Source organism: Anastrepha ludens, chromosome 5 (assembly GCF_028408465.1).
Source record: "Anastrepha ludens isolate Willacy chromosome 5, idAnaLude1.1, whole genome shotgun sequence".
NCBI lineage: Eukaryota > Metazoa > Arthropoda > Insecta > Diptera > Tephritidae > Anastrepha > Anastrepha ludens.
The window spans coordinates 19,326,764-19,344,265 of record NC_071501.1 but is presented as its reverse complement, the minus strand read 5'-3'; the positions used below and the strand labels follow the sequence as shown (position 1 = coordinate 19,344,265).

The following is a 17,502-nucleotide window of genomic DNA, read 5'->3' as shown; positions in this document are numbered from 1 at the left end:
GCGCTTTCAACAGTCGCAGAAGTGACAACAGCGGCAAATTGCAATGAGCGCAATTTTTGTTGCATACTTAGAAGCGCCACACCGACTGGTTGGCATTCATGTCCATGCTGCGCATATATTTTTCATCATACTAAACTTTGAAGAATTGCATGCGAAGTGCATGCGTAGTAAATTTGTTGCTTTCCAGAAAGTCGTAGGGGTACAATAGCACTAACAGTGTGGAGAGCAGCAACTGTTAGTGCTGTTAAATGTTATGTTGTGCGTTAACATGAGACTGGTGAGACTGGCTGATGTGCCGCTATAAAGCGGATTAGCAGTAAGCCGAAATTGCTTTAGTTTTAAAAGTGTCTCATGCTATGTGACCTTGAGAATTTGAACTCAATGTGAGAAAAAAAAATGTTGGAGAATGTATTTGGATATACTTTGCTTTATATTATGGGGATTATGGGTGGTACTATTTAAAATTCCTTTTGGTCTAAGTAAAAATAAAATTTATATATTGGGAGGTTGAATTAGTTTTAAAGGTGACACACAGATGGCGCTATTTATCACTTTATCGCGTTGGCAATACTGAATATATATTCATGACAAAGCCTCATCCCTAGGCTTTGTTTATCAGTATCTGTCATTTCGCTGAAGTATAAACAACGCAGTGTTTTCGTGCTCCGAGTATGTCAACTTTCGTGCCGTCGAAACGCAATTTGCGGGAAGCTTTGCTTTTCTGCTTCAATTTGAAAAAAAATACAGCCCAAGCCCGTGAATTGCTGCAGGAGGCCTACCCAGACCATACTCCGTCGATTTCAACATGTGAGTACTGGTTTCGGCGATTCAAAAGTGGTGATTTTCACACCGAAGACAAGGAGCGTCTTGGCCAGCCCAAAAAGTTCGAGGACGCGGAATTGGGGGAATTGGTAAACGAGGACTCGTGCCAAACCCAAGAAGAGCTTGCTGAATCATTGGGCGTTGATAAATCAACCGTTTGCAAGCGTCTAAAAGCGATTGGAATGATCCAAAAGCAAGGACATTGGGTCCCGTACGAGTTGAAGCTGCGCGACGTCGAACGGCGACTTTTTACGTGCGAATTGCTGATCGAGCGGCAAAATCGGAAGGGTTTTTTGCATCGGGTGGTGACTGGCGACGAAAAATGGATCCACTACGATAACCCAAAACGCAAAAAATCATGGGGTTTGCCCGGCCACGCATCAACGTCGACGGCCAAGCAGAATATTCACGGCAAGAAAATCACGTTCTGCATTTGGTGGGATCAGGTCGGCGTCGTATATTTTGAGCTGCTCCAACCGGGCGAAACAATCACGGGGGATCGTTACCGACTGCAATTGATGCGTTTAAGCCGGGCATTGAAAGAAAAACGGCCGGAAACGGTAAAAAGGCACGACAAGGTTATTTTGCAACATGACAACGCTCGGCCGCATGTTGCTCAACCTGTCAAAAAATACCTTGGAACACTTGGCTGGGAAGTGTTACCCCACCCGCCGTATAGTCCAGACATAGCTCCCTCCGATTATCATTTGTTCCGGCATATGAGTCTCGATTTGGCGGACCAGCGGTTCTCCTCGTACGAGGCTACCAAAATATGGGTTGAGTCATGGATAGCCAAGCAGAGGCCAGAATTTTGGAGAAACGGCATCCGGAAATTGCCCGAAAGATGGGCGAAAGTTGTAGCTAGCGATGGCCAATACTTCAAATAAAATATTTTGTACCGTTTTTTCACAATAAAGCCCCAAATCTTCGAAAAAAACCTTTAAAACTAATTCAACCTCCCAATAATTTCTTGATATTTCATAAATTTTACGCACTCGATTTTCTACAATAATAAAAAAATAATGAAAGATACTTTGAATATAAGCAAACTATTAAGCAAGTTATTTTCAAATACAAAAAAATCAAATCAACAAACCCACATTTCAAAGCAAAAATAAACAAATTATTCTAAGATTACTTTTTACACTTAAAAAGGGTCAAAGCGGCTGAAAGCTAAGAAAATTCACTCATTAATCACCTACTCGCAATCAGAAAAACCAAAAATTGAAATAAATTACTTATGAGACACCAAAAAAAACACCAGTTATTCACTACTAATTTGTGTTCCATGAAACAAAAATGGTTCTCTTTTCCAGTCAGACTTATTTTATTCCCTTAAAAGTAATCTCTATGCAACTAATACCGGATAACAAAACAGAGTCTGGAGTAGAGGTCAGGCTGGTCTAAAGTTACTGACAAATGTTCGTAAAATAAAATAAATGATTGGTACACTTCTGTTAGCTGTTTGGCCGAGCTCCATCTTCTATTTATGGCGTGCGTCTTGTTATTCCACAAAACGCAGGAGCTACAGTTTTAAGCCGACTTCGAACGGCAAAAGGGTTTTTATGAGGAGCTTTTTCATACCATTGCCATTTTTCATTGCTATTGTCTGCCGAGGGACGGCCGCTATTAGAAAACCGTTTTTCTTCATTTTGGAGTTTCATGCACGGAGATTCGAGTCCACGCACCAACCCATTCGGTTATGGCTGCCTCAGTATATTTGTAAAAGTTCGTACTTAAATTTTGCCGGCAATGTAAGCTGAGACTAAGCTCCGAGGTGAAGTGGATCAAACTTCAACACTGCGGTATTCAGGATAATGAACAAACAGATGAAATGGCAAACTGTAATTTGGTTCAGGTATTGCAACAACCTCTGTGGTCTAGCGTAAGTGCACTAGGCGGCCATCCCACAGGTTGTGATTTCGAATCTCACGTAAAGCACGGTCCTCGCACTTTTCCAAATTTACCTAATTATAAAATAATATAAAAAAAAAAAATTCATCAAATCCAAAAACGTATCCCTTCCTTTCTTACACCCGCACAATAGTCAGCGCATTATTTGCATTCTGGCTGCTAAAACAAGCAAAAACAAAAAAAAAACACACAGTTACATATTGCATCAGGTGCGCCAGCAAGAGGAAGCCAGCAGCCGCGGTAATAGTGCAGACACACCACTTTAGTGAAGTCCGCCACCATCTGTGTGATCTTTCTGGTAGAAAAATGTGACACAGAGATGACGCTCCATGCAGTAAGAAGGCGTTGTTCCTAAGCAACGACAGGTGGGCATTCCCACCACTTAGACTGGGACCCGAAACCAAATAAATTAAGGAAACCAACGCAATCCAAGTCTTGTCGAGGCCCTACGCTCCCGAGGAGTAAACAAGGAAAAAAAACAATTGCAACAACCATTAGTTGATTTCGGATCCACATACACAAAAGACACAAGTTCCATTGCATATGCTTAAAAAGTCTTTAAAAAGCTGAACAGAGCAGTAGTGGAAGCCCTTATAAATCTGAGAAGGAATGAGCTACGATTCGTGAATGAATTGATAGTGAGTCGCAAATTATGAAACCAACGTATGGCTGCTCTAGGCAGCATTGGCAACCTACTATGGGACTCCTGCTGGAAAGAGGATGGTAACTAAGAGTGCTTTCACCCGGTTTTCGCTCAGGAAGTGCATTTCGGGTCAGTTGTATTGGCGATGAACGGACTACATTTTCTCTATTCCTCTACAAACATCTCAGATTCTTATCAAATTCAGAGAAGTTGAAAGAAGAGTAAAATGTGTTTTGTGTCTTCCCTCTGAAGTCTGAAGTGCAATGGTCATCTATGCCGGAGAGTTTCAGTCTTGGTCAATAACAGGGTTGAACATTTTGCTCTACCACTAAATTGCACTATCACTAATTTTTTGGTGGTAGTTAGAATTAGGGTTTCATTATCACTAAATCTTCAAATCACTAAATTCGCTCATTTCACAATTTTCTTGGTGCATTATGCCCAACCCTGGTCAATAATTATGCTTCTTAAATCCAGCCTATCATTTACAATTATTCCGAAATTTCTTCCAGTTTTCAAAACACTTTTTGCGAGATGGGTTTCGAATTACTTTCAGGACTTTCTGAATACTCTCTTTCATCACCAATTCGCCTCAAAACGCTCTCCGCGAAGTGTAAATTCCAGCACAGGAAACTGGCACAAAGCACGCCACCTCATGTCAGGTGGAACCTGAAGCTATTGGAGTGATATTATTGTTATTTTTTGTCAAATAGCAGACTTACAACTGTTATTTTCTATCAAGCGCTTCAATGCGCACACACAATGCTCCCTACTTGGGAAGGCGAAAGGAGTTTGAAGTAAGCCAAAGCAGGGCAATAACAAAAAAGAAAACGATTTACAGATCCACTTGTTTATGGATTGATTTTCTCGTAATTTTTCGGTTTTGGTTCGTGTGAGAATCGCCAGCTCAGCAATTGCTGACTCGCTTCTTAGACTAATATTACTAGATTGATATATCGGCACCGTTTTATGGCTTTCCAAATTGTCATTTGTATACAATACTATTTCACCTAAGACATTTTCATGAGACATATTTTGACTATGATAACAGATTGTCACGTAAATTTTCAAAAATTAAGCTACAAAGGCAAATCTTTTTGGCAAAGGAAGTTCAGGAAAATTAAATCTAAATCTAGCTTACGATATTCCTCTCTCTCTCTCTCTTGGCATAATCCGCACATCAACTAATCTCATCACTAAAAACAAAGCATCGATCAATATGAGAGCAAGAGTTAGCTGCTTAGCAGAAAATGTTTTTTTTTTCATTCGAATTAGTTTTTTTGATTGTTTTGTTTTGCCCGAAAAGTCTTAATTTGAATCTAAAGGAAGCCTAAATTTTTTATGTTTAAAGAACCAAAAGCTTGGATAGACTGACATGTGGAATGCCATTGAAAATCAGCCATATTCTTTGGAACGAATTTTAAAACTAATGGTTTTTTCTCATGATTCTGAAAGAGCGCCATTACATCGGGAGCCGAAAACGCAGGAATGACCAAATCAAATTTCAGAACAATGACGATTTTTTTTTTATATTAATCGGAGTGTGCACCTTAATGGCTTGTTGAAGATCAAATTATTAGTTAGCATTAGTATCTGCACATCCCTGCTTAATTCGATTTCTATTGAATTTCGGGAACAAAAAGTCGAAAACCAACTCGAATTTTGTTTTGTTTGTTGGTTGCTTGGTTATAGTGGTTTCCCTAGTAATTATCCGGGACTAAATTAGCGCGTAGAGACGCCACTTTATTGCTTTTCTACTGGATGATGATAACGCATCCTAAGTTAAGTTAGCTTAGGATAAATGGCTGCCCTTGCGAGGCGCCCACTTGGACAAACTTTCAAAATATGTCCGTTGTGATACCATCAGAGGGGAGGGGAGAAGAAGAAGGGAAGGAACCAGACAGGTGGAAAAAAGGAAGAAGGGTCTTTGGATTAGAGTATGATGACCAACAGTGGCGATTTACGTTCGTATTAACCACTTCAAGCTACTGATGAATTTCACCAGATGTGCGATATTTAAACGAGCAATATCCGCAGTTGTAGTGAAAAAGTGAGAGCGCAGATGTCCAAACTTTTGCCCGATGAGTGCAGGGCAGCTGAGAAGAAGGTGTTGGGATGATTCCACCTCGTACTCCAGACAGCTTCTGCGGAAAGGACTTGAAGCAATCCCAAACCTCATCGCATGGACACCTAACGAATAGTGTCAGATAAGGATATCTACCAAATTCGCGAGCTGCGGCTTTGTTAGTCTTAGAAGCCAGAGCGCGAGGCCCATCTTTCCAAGAGTAGACCACATATATCGCATCCTAATTAGTTGAACCATTTCAAACTTTTCATTGTCCTAATTTATTGAGATTGCCCATTAGGACGCCTAATGAGTTCATTGGATCTCCCTTTGCATACCTTTTATGCATCTCATATCACATGAACCTCAAAGCTGGATATTTACGGCATGGTTTTCTATAGCCCTGTGGAAATTGGGTCAGCAGCAGTTTTCTGTGGAAAAACAAGTCACAGATGGTTCGCAACCCATATGAATCGTAATGCGCCAAAGAGTTGCCTGTCAAGAAGTTTCTAGCCATGTGCAACATGCCAAAGTTGGATCATTCAGCTCATTCGGCAGATCTTACACCGTGCAAGTTTCATCTAATGTCCAAGGGAAAACTTTGTCTTCAAAAATAAGAAATTAGTGCATTGCGACTATGAAGAAGACATCAGCACTCGCGCTGAAGGAGGAAGATTTCCAGCACTGTTTTGAAGATAGAAGATTCGCATGGAGGTGTTAGAGATAGGAGAGGGATATGTTTAATACACACAGCCACATTTATTAAATATACTAACATCAGTATTCGCCAAAATTTGCCATTTATTCTTACCTCCCCAAAATCTCTTTTACAGTCACAAACTCATCCTTACGGCCACATCTGGCCAGAGTGTTGTGTAAAAATGTGAATAAAAGCAAACAGTGCGAAAAAAATAAATGCCAACAAACAAAAACCAAGCTTCTTTTCTGTACACACACACGAGTACAGATAAGTATAACAACACAGACATATACGTGCACGTGCACGCAGTTAAGTCGCTTATAATTAGCGCAGTAATTAAGCGAAAAAATAACAACAACAAGGAATTCAGTGCGAAACTGAAAATTTCACACAAAATACTTACTAGAACAAATTGCTTGTTTGGAAAGCCCCACATGGCACGGCATTAAAAACATAAATGTAAGTGTGTGAGATACCGAAAGTAGCCCTGTGGGGATTTTCACTAGTACCGAACTATGTAGTTTAGTTCTAGTGAGTTTAGCACTGTTACTGGTTTGCATTACTTCCCTTTTTTCATACAAGCAGCTGGTGAGATTTACACGAAGAGAAGTGCTAAGAAGGGAACATTTTTCGGTAACTCGGACCTAATACTGAGTGCAACTGATACGTTCGCGAGAAAACAATTTTTAATTTAAAATTTTTAATATTTTTTTTTTCTTCTTTTTGGGTCCGGTAAAGGATGTATAATTTCTGCAAAAAAAAAAATTGATTTCCATAAATTTGAACACTGTTTGTCATAAATATATACAAAGAGTGAGCATTTTTAAGCCCAATTAAAGGGGGGGGGCCTGCTTTAGTGGCTTCAAAAGATCGATTTTTTCGTGTATTTTTTTGGGAAGGAAAGAAATATTCGATTGAAACGAAACTTTCAGGTTTTATTTTTATATATTTTAACAGTCTTTTCAAATTTCTTCATTAAAATATATGTCATATTATGCCTGGTACAAGCATTTTGCCGAGGCGCCTCGAGTGTGCATGTGTCGTGCAGCGGGAAAGATGCAGGCCGCCATTTTCATCTGAAACCAAAAACCCAAGAAGTTTTTATTTTGGTATAGTATAGCTTCTAGTTAAACCAAGCAAATTAAACAAAAAGTGAGAAATTCAACAATTTTTCACTAATTAAAACAAAAATTAATTTTTTTGGAAAAACAAATTCACTTTAGATTGTTTAAAAAGTGGGTTAGTCACAACTTTCTTAAGGTTTTTAGGTTCAACTAGAAGATAATTTAATTCCGAATACAACCAATGTTATCTCATTTCGATAAGACGTTTAACGTTTTCCCTATCTTTCCCGCCAATTAGGGAAAATCGCAAAAATAAAAACACCGAGAAATCGCACTTCGGGCGATCCGGCCGCACGTACACCTGCTCGACGCTTGCTCACAATTTCTTCTGTTACTCCGAAAATATTCTAAATTTGCTTCTGAAATTTGGAGGACACATTCTTGGTTAGTTTGGGAAGACATTTATGCAAAAAAAAAATCGATTTTCTGAAGCCTCTAAAGCAGGCTCCCCACTTAAATCTTTTGCAAATTCTCTCATATGAAAAAAAACACCACGTTGAATAAACTTGAAGGTTCATAAGGGTTATGTGGGTATATTGAGCTCAAAAAAGGTTTCAATTTATCGGCAGATTTTTCAAAAAAAAAACACACATCAAACATTATTTTTGCTTTTCTAAATTTAAGCCAAGCATGGCCTTTTTTGACAAATTTCAGATAATATTCTTCATTTACTTTATGCCTTCTTTGCATATTGACAATTTCTGTAATTTTTGACCTTGACGAGTGGTAGTTAAGAGTGAGGAGCACTCTTCATTTTCGTGCTCTTTCTTTTTTGTTTGCATAGAAAATGCTGCTGAAACGCAAAATTTTTCAGAGAAAATCAAAATTTTTTACTTTACTCAATTGGAATTAATTTAAATGCGTTTGCTGAAATATTCAAACATTACAGCAAAAATGGTAATTTAATTAAAAGAAACAAAATAGTGCAAAATTTATTGCCTCCTCTACGGATACATTAAAAAATTTCCATTTTGAAAAATGTTAATGGAAATGAATAAACCAAGACCCTTGGCAGTTTTTTTTTTTAAGTATTTCTGAGGAGTGAGGAAATTGGGCTGAGATAGATAGAGTAAAGTCAGGTAATATGGGCACCATTTTACCTTGATATTAATTTCTGCCAAAATAACCGTAATGAAAACGCGATCTTTTTTTCTTTCTTACAGATATTGAAATCTATTTACATTTTATTGCAAAATATACTTTAATATAATCGTTTTCGTTTGATAATATATAGAAAAACTGAAACTATTTTAAAAGTTGATGAAATGAAAAATGGTGGGTAATGTGACCCAGGGTATTCGGGTAACGTGGGCCACTATATAAAATCACCAAAAACCATTGTAAAAGTTAATAATAAGTCAATGAATTTATTATTGGGAGGTTGAATTAGTTTTAAAGGTGACACACAGATGGCGCTATTTATCACTTTGTCGCGTTGGCAATACTGAATATATATTCATGACAAAGCCTCATCCCTAGGCTTTGTTTATCAGTATCTGTCATTTCGCTGAAGTATGAACAACGCAGTGTTTTCGTGCTCCGAGTATGTCAACTTTCGTGCCGTCGAAACGCAATTTGCGGGAAGCTTTGCTTTTCTGCTTCAATTTGAAAAAAAATACAGCCCAAGCCCGTGAATTGCTGCAGGAGGCCTACCCAGACCATACTCCGTCGATTTCAACATGTGAGTACTGGTTTCGACGATTCAAAAGTGGTGATTTTCACACCGAAGACAAGGAGCGTCTTGGCCAGCCCAAAAAGTTCGAGGACGCGGAATTGGGGGAATTGGTAAACGAGGACTCGTGCCAAACCCAAGAAGAGCTTGCTGAATCATTGGGCGTTGATAAATCAACCGTTTGCAAGCGTCTAAAAGCGATGGGAATGATCCAAAAGTAAGGACATTGGGTCCCGTACGAGTTGAAGCTGCGCGACGTCGAACGGCGACTTTTTATGTGCGAATTGCTGATTGAGCGACAAAATCGGAAGGGTTTTTTGCATCGGGTGGTGACTGGCGACGAAAAATGGATCCACTACGATAACCCAAAACGCAAAAAATCATGGGGTTTGCCCGGCCACGCATCAACGTCGACGGCTAAGCAGAATATTCACGGCAAGAAAATCATGCTCTGCATTTGGTGGGATCAGGTCGGCGTCGTATATTTTGAGCTGCTCCAACCGGGCGAAGCAATCACGGGGGATCGTTATCGACTGCAATTGATGCGTTTAAGCCGGGCATTGAAAGAAAAACGGCCGGAAACGGTAAAAAGGCTCGACAAGGTTATTTTGCAACATGACAACGCTCGGCCGCATGTTGCTCAACCTGTCCAAAAATACCTTGGAACGCTTGGCTGGGAAGTGTTACCCCACCCGCCGTATAGTCCAGACATAGCTCCCTCCGATTATCATTTGTTCCGGCATATGAGTCTCGATTTGGCGGACCAGCGGTTCTCCTCGTACGAGGCTACCAAAATATGGATTGAGTCATGGATAGCCAAGCAGCGGCCAGAATTTTGGAGAAACGGCATCCGGAAATTGCCCGAAAGATGGGCGAAAGTTGTAGCTAGCGATGTCCAATACTTCGAATAAAATATTTTGTACCGTTTTTTCACAATAAAGCCCCAAATCTTCGAAAAAAAAAACTAATTCAACCTCCCAATATATTTTTTTAATTTTAATTAATGAGCTTCTTGGTTGACTATTTGAAAAAAAAAAAATCAACCTTAGGTAAATATAAATCCACATTCTGTATAACGGATGGTGGAAACTTGTATTCCTCATACTCTTGCTCAAGTAAATCATAAAAAACATCTTTAAATTTTTTTTTGTGAAACCCATTGCTCTATTAAAAGACGTTGCCGTTGGAGAGCGAAAACTAAACTCATTTTTTGTGCCAGCACAGGAATCCATGCTGCCAACCTTTCCCTACACATTGCTTAAGGACCGAAAATTGTTTGGCACTTTATTTCTTTCCGCCAATTGAAGCTCCAGGGAACGAATATCGTGCCCTGTGAGGCCGCAAAGTCTTGATTCGATTTCTAAAGTATATTTTACAAGGTGTTTTTCTGTGGCTTCGTCCAGAATTGGCTTTTGGGGTTTTTAAAAGCAGGATATGGAATGCATCACTCCTTGCCATTCCTTGCAATGTAAAACGCGGCACATCAAAAGTCTTTGATGCAAAAAGTGTGCCCATCTCCTCATTCCTAACAGCTACAATGGCTTTTTTCATCATACCGGAGTCCTATTTCCGTATTTCTCCATTTTTGGCGTATCTAATTATATATAGTTGAGAAATACAAAACAGGAAAATTAACGAGAATTAGGAAAATTCTAATGGAATAATGTGGGCTACTAGTTCACAATACCCGACGCTGACTAGCCCACATTAGCCAGTGTACCATTTACAAGAAAAAAGTATTACAAACTGTTGTTTAAATAATTTAAAAATAGTTTCTTACCGCATTAAAAAATGCAGTATTGTTTAATAATTTTATCTCAACTTTTACACTCTAAAAATAAGCACTTGCTAAAAAATACCTTTAATATTCCACGCCACTCAAAAACAAATCGACTGCACTTCACAAAATAGTTTGATCAACTGCTCGTCAGTAAAGAGTCCAATTGAAAAGGCGAGCAGCGTAAAACATCAACATTTGAAGTTCATAAACAATCTTTCTAGTGCATGTTCGTTATTATTAAAAAAAAAAAAAGTAGGCCACATTACCCGAATAGCCCACAATACCCGATCTTGCTCTACTCCTTTTCTTAAATTTTTGAGGAATTATTCGATTGAATTTTTTTTAAGAGAAGACCCATAATAGAATTTTACAGGGAATATATTTGTAGAAAAGCTTAACCCTCTAAGTGTTTTAAGAGTACTTATCATATAAAGGGTCAAAAAGACCCACTTTGAGAGACAAGAATGGGTTAAAATGTTTTACGAAAAAATTGCCACCGAAATTTTTTTTCAGGTGCTCGAACATTTCTCTTGATGATGACTAAAATATTACGCGTTCTTTCTTATTATTCGGTACGACTCTGGTCGCAAGTAAAAAAATTAAATTTAAACACCCAAACACCATTTTACTTTCATGGATCGCACCCTTTGGGGGCTTGGATATGCTCACCGAACACCATCGTTCGGTAAGGTAATTTCTCGCCACTCACACCTTGACCTTCAATTTGCCGCACAGTGTCATTAAAGTGTCGACTATTCCAAGTTTTTTCTCTCTATTTTTCTTCATCTAAATGTTTGTAACTAGATTTCCTACTGAGCGTGTGAGCGCAAATACATTTATTTAAATCGTTTTATATATGTACATATATTAAAAAAAAAAAAAAATCCTCTAATAATTTGTATTGTCGCATGCAAGTCACACTCCCATCTGCACTCCTAAATACTAAAGTGTAAGCATGTATGTAAAACAAAAACAAAAACAACACAACTTAACAGCATGTCCGCAAGCAACAATAAATTCAACAATCATTTATGTAAATCGCTACACAAGAAAATTTACACGCACGCACTAATTACCACCGCACAGCTCATATTACCCATACACGCAGACACGTCACATGCATACATATGTGTATACAATAATTGGATGCGCACAAACGTGGACTACAAGAGCAGCATGAACAAAGCGAAAAATTCACAAAAACAAATAAAATTAACACACACATACATACACACATTTGGAAAAATTCTCGAAAGAACTAACAAGAACTTATAATTCTTCTTCTGCAGCGTGCGCAACATTAACCGTAAAACAATTTATAATGACAGCGCTTAAAAGTATGCAACATTTCAAGCACTAAAACGTAAAGCGCCTAAATGTATGCGTCATTTAAATAAATTACATGGAAAAACTGCAAAAGCTTTAAAAATATTGACCTAACAAAATTGGGAAAGGAAAATTCAGAGAACTCAAAAAACAAAGCAATTACAAAAAATGTATATTTATGATGCTGAAAGCGAACATTACTAAGAGTTTTATTTATAAGTGTAATTACCACAACATTGCGATTACATGAAATTACGACAAGGAAAAATATCCTATCGAAGTTAACTAAATTAAAGCGCGGCAAAACGGGAAAAATTGCAGTCAGCAACTGAAGCGCAGATTCCCAGAATTAATGAGAACTAAAGAATTACAGCAGAGGCAGCAAACTTACACACACACACCAACAAAGCGAATCAACTGCAGCAAAAACGTGGCTAAGTTCACTGCATAAAAATACGTAGAAAGCCAATTTGAGGCAATAATTGCGGCACACTGAAGCCCATAAAACAAAGTCAAGAATACGAAGCCACTCCACAGGTCCTGCGAAAGTCCACTACCACCTGCTTACAAATACAAAGAACTGAAAAAGGAATTGAGAAATTTAATACAAGTATTAATTACAAAGCGTTGTAATGCCTATGCAATGACTGGAGCAAAATCGACAACTGTAAAGAGTCAGTCCAAGCCAAGCATAGAACATCAAGATTAAGGGGCTCTAAGGAAGGCAGTGGCTTTTGACATAGAAAACTTTAATTTAAGATTCCCGAAAGTCGTTTTTGAGCAGTAAAAAGTAGCGTTGCAGACATGGCAGAAGGCGATAATTACGACGATGAGGTAAATTTATTTTTTAGTTTTTATGAAAATTTGTAGATTTCAATGAATTGTGTACAGTGGCTTATAGAGGTATTGAAACATAATTTAGAATGATACTCGCGGTCTACTGCCCATACATTTTTGCAAAAAAAAAAAAATTAAATGTCCTGCCTTTGCCTCAAAATAGGGTGACTAGCTGAGAACGATAAGCACACAAATCTCAATAAAACAATAACGATATTAGATATCAAATTCAGTTATGTGTAGAATAGTAAGTCACTTAAGTAGCCACATCGGCTTCCCCGGTCGGTGCCATTTTTGATGAATTTTTGAATTATCAATAAAAAAGTGGTTCTACGCATTTTTTGTTTAATATTAGTGAATAAAATGTCTTACATATCTAATTTATTTTTGCGTAGATGGCAACCATACTCAAAAATTTTTTCTGATTTAAATTTTCTCAAACACTTTACTGCTAAAACTGATCTTCCTTTATAAATTCTAACACTCACAATATAATATTCAGACATTTTTAATAAAAAGTGGCAACCTTACTAAATGGTTTTTCAAAAATAAATTACTTAAACTCATCTTTCGCTGGATATAAGATATTAAATTTATTGATATTTCAATGAATTTAATTTCACGTAGGTGGCAACCATGCTCAAAAACTTTTCTTGTTTAAATTTTCTCAAGCAGTTTACTTCTAATACTTTTCTTTTTTTATCAATTTTTTTTCTCCAAATTTAATACTTAAAACATTTTTTATAAAAAGTGGCAACCCTATTTAATAACTTTTCAATAAAAAAGTACTTCTATACATTTGATATAAGGCATTAATATGTCGTCTGTATATAATTAAATTTTACATCGGTGGCAACCAAATTAAAAAAAAAATGTTCATTTAAATTTTCTCAAACAGTTTACTTGGAAAAATATTTTTTTATAAATTTTAATGCCCACAATATACAATAGTACTTAGAGTTTTTTATAAAAAAAGGTGGCACCTTACTCAATATTTTGTTTTAATAATAATGTGCTCACAAGTTTCGTTTGATATTAGATATTAAAATGTATTCTGTATCTAATTTCTTTTTACATAGGTGGCAGCCATGGTCAAGAAACTGTTCTGACTTGAATTTTCTTCTAAAACTAATGTTCTTTTATAAATTTTAATACTCACAATATAATATTTAGACATTTTTAATAAAAAGGTGGCAACCCTAGTCAAATTTTTCCAATAATAAATTACTTCTACTCATCTTTCGTTGGATATGAGATATTAAATTTATTAATATTAATATTAATTTATTTTAAATTTCCTAAAAGTAGACTTCGTTTTTCTAATTTTGCTAATTTTAAACTTTATCCTTTTGGCATTTTTAATTAATCATTTGTGCTTAGTCTGTAAGAATTTAATAATCAAGCGACAACAAAATTAAATATGGAATTAAATAAATAAGTATTATCTACAAAGATTATAATGTTTTAATTATCTTACATATTTAATTCCTTTAATTATCTATAATAGGTGGCAACCCTATAAATACATTTTTATATATAATATTAAAGTCTCTTAAGCAGTTTTCGTTTATTAGAAACATTAGTAAACGTTCTATTAATTATATTATTTATTTCATTCGTTTGAATATTCATGAGAGGCGGCAACTCTACCCAAAAATGTTATGCAATTCAACAACTTTCGTTTACTAGTGAAAATGTATTTTGTATTTTATTAATGAGCTTATGTATTTTACTCATTTAAATAATTCAAATAGGTGGCAACTCTGCTCAGAAATATGCTTGCATTAAAGCTTTCTCAAAAATATTTCGTTGATACCAACACTTTAATATATTGCTTAACCACTCTATAAGATATTTTAAAATTTTTGCTAAACGGCAACCCTGCCTAAAACAAATTCTCGTTTGTAACTTTTTTGTTTGCTGCCACTATAATCATATTTTTTCTGTTCAACTTTCGAATCTGTAGCCATAGTTCCAAATTCATGTTTCTCAGTTTTCCACCAAAATTTCCAATTTTCTGGGCAACTACACTAATTTAAAAGTATCGGGTGTATCGAACGCGCCTGCTAGAAAAATAATAATAAAAATAGTCTATAAGCAAAATAATTGTGGGTCGCCAAAATCACAAATGATGTGCGGTCTTTTTTTTCAAAAAATGGACTTCAAAATGGTTTCGGAGTAATTTATTTGGGGTCTTATAATATTTAATATTATACTTAACATTACCAATCGACATAATCGGCCTATTTTGCAAAGGTATTAATGAAGAATAATCGAATAGGAGAGACATTTTCGCCAGTTTTCGTGTTTACCCAGCTAAAATTTCCTTAGAATTTTTTTTTGCGAGTTCATTGAATTTGTGTGTTGTTTAAATTTTTTTAAAGTCCTTAACTGAACTCGCAACCAAATAAGTCACTTTTTGTACACAAAATATTCTTAATAGTATTTCATCATTTTCATCACTCACTCGTTGCCTTCGCATCCCCAGCAAATATGCCCAAATACGATTTGCAAAAACGTTATTCAATAAAATTGTTTTAAAGCAATAGATAACTTTCCAAATTCACTAACTATTTTCAACTTACGATCACTTAAGTGACTTTAGAACATTATAATATTCAATTCAAAATAAACACTCAACTTCTTTCACACTTTTCCAGCTGTTACGCCCACAAATATGCTACAAACTTTTTTAAATCGATTGCTGATATGTTGCTTCAGTTTTTTCTACGCTCGCCTGACATTTTATAGCCTACTTTTGGCTAACAATTTTACAGCTCTTTAACGAAATCAACAAAGAAAACTTTTCAATGCGCGAAAAAAATTTTGAAGACACATAGCTGTCGATTTGCTGCTGCTACACCAGCGTCACAAAAAAGAAATAAATTGCATTCACTGGAACTCAGTTCAACTCTCACAAACTTTGTTTGCTAACAAATGTGTGGCTTAGTGGGAAGATTCATGAATTTTGCAGTGCCCCCAAATACGAGTGGAATGGTACGAACTTTGTGCAAAGAAAATCTCTGTAAGAAGTAGAATTATTCAATAAAATAATTCGGTGATAGTTTAGTTTTCGATTATCAACATTCGTGAGAATATTAATTTTTAGCAACAGTTGTTGCAAGGCATCAAACAAAAACATTTTGGTGGTAATGTATAGCGTGTACTTTTTGACGCTTGATTTTATACTTGGCAAAATTGCGGAAAATTTCTAGTGGCGGAAACACTAGTTCTTATATTTCTTTCAAAAGATTAGCCTGGATGTTGTTTTAAAATAAAATATGCAAAAATTTGGATTATGTTATTTCGGGTTTCCCTAGGTAGGCAGGTAAGTGAAATAGTTGAAGTACCAGTCTCAAACTCCCGAAGTAGCACTAAAACGACGTTTTGATTCCATTATGAGATCTCCAACAGGCAGATATCTGCATCTAACCAGAGCTGTTGATGTAATAAAGAAGATTGATGGGATTTAGATTAGCGACTGTCACAGGCTGTTGAAGTAGGAGCACCCTGTGACCTTGATCGTCTAGCTGCCAAACACGGATATTTAAAGATAAAGTGTTCAATAGTCTCCTTCTCTGAAAGGTCCCCACAGTTTCTGCAATGAGCTTGTATGGTAAACTTAGCTTTTCTGCTACGAGTTTGAATATTGAATGGCTGGGAGTCTCCAGAACTTCTGAGTCCTCCGCCTTTGTACGGGGGGCAAAGAGTTTTCGAAACAGCGCATGAAGAAATAGAGTTCCATCTTTTCTGCACTTTGAAAAATTAATTATGCAATTCCCCTTTAACAACAGTCAGGGGGATGCCGATGACCGAGTAGGAGGTCTCTGAGACCAATTTAGTTGACCGCTGCCTAGTAAGCTCATCAACAATTTCATTTTCCTCTATGTTCCTATGCCCTGGAATGCAGGTCCGAGAAATGTCACCTGCACACCCAAGAGATTTTATCACCTCCTTACAGGGGTTGACTGGTTTGGATCTGCCACATCAGAGCGTCATCAGAGTTTTGATCGCGGCTTGACTATCGGAGAAAATGTTAATATCTTCTCTCACTTTCACGTTTTCTAAACATTTTGTATGCCTGCCAGGTCCCAAACATTAGCAGCCGTCTGAATTCGGTAATTTTAAGGAGAGAGGGGCTGATTTAGTGAAAACCCCTGCTCCGACTCCTGATTCCATATTGGTGCCATCAGTGAGACAGAGGTAGCAGCTTCGGTGCAGATTTTCTCCTTGTTTCAATTCTGCATACTTGGAAAGATTCCTCTGGCACAACGCTCAAACTTCAGTTTGCGGATCGAGAGATTTGCCCGAAGGAGAAATACGTTGTTAACTGTCCAAAAAGGCTACCATGTCCCTTGAAAGATTGCCTCCACAGGCCAACCTCCTTTAACTTGATTGCACTTTGAGCAGTGAACTTATTCAAAATACGACTTTTAACAATTAAAAGTGAAAATTAGCGGAAGTCTTCAGGTAAAATCCGCCAAACAGTCGATTTATGAATGCCATAGAGAGAATTGAGAACGTTGATATATCGATATTGAAAATTGTTCAGCAAAAACTTGCGCTACAGCAGCAATATTCTCAACATAACGTTCGGTTTTTGATCTGCCAGTCGTTGC

At 36.9% G+C, this 17,502-nt stretch overlaps 1 protein-coding gene across 2 annotated transcripts in view; it reads left to right on the top strand.

The window, feature by feature from the left end:
* LOC128863470 (prolyl endopeptidase FAP) overlaps positions 1 to 17,502 on the top strand; it is a 200,809-nt gene that overhangs the window by 86,385 nt on the left and 96,922 nt on the right. For both annotated transcript variants that reach the window (XR_008454605.1, XM_054102636.1), the window contains exon 2: positions 12,010 to 12,880. Coding sequence is in view for 1 of the 2 variants with exons in the window: in XM_054102636.1 (XP_053958611.1) it covers positions 12,851 to 12,880 (30 nt within the window). In the remaining variant the exon portion in view is untranslated. The remainder of the gene's footprint in view (positions 1 to 12,009; positions 12,881 to 17,502) is intronic.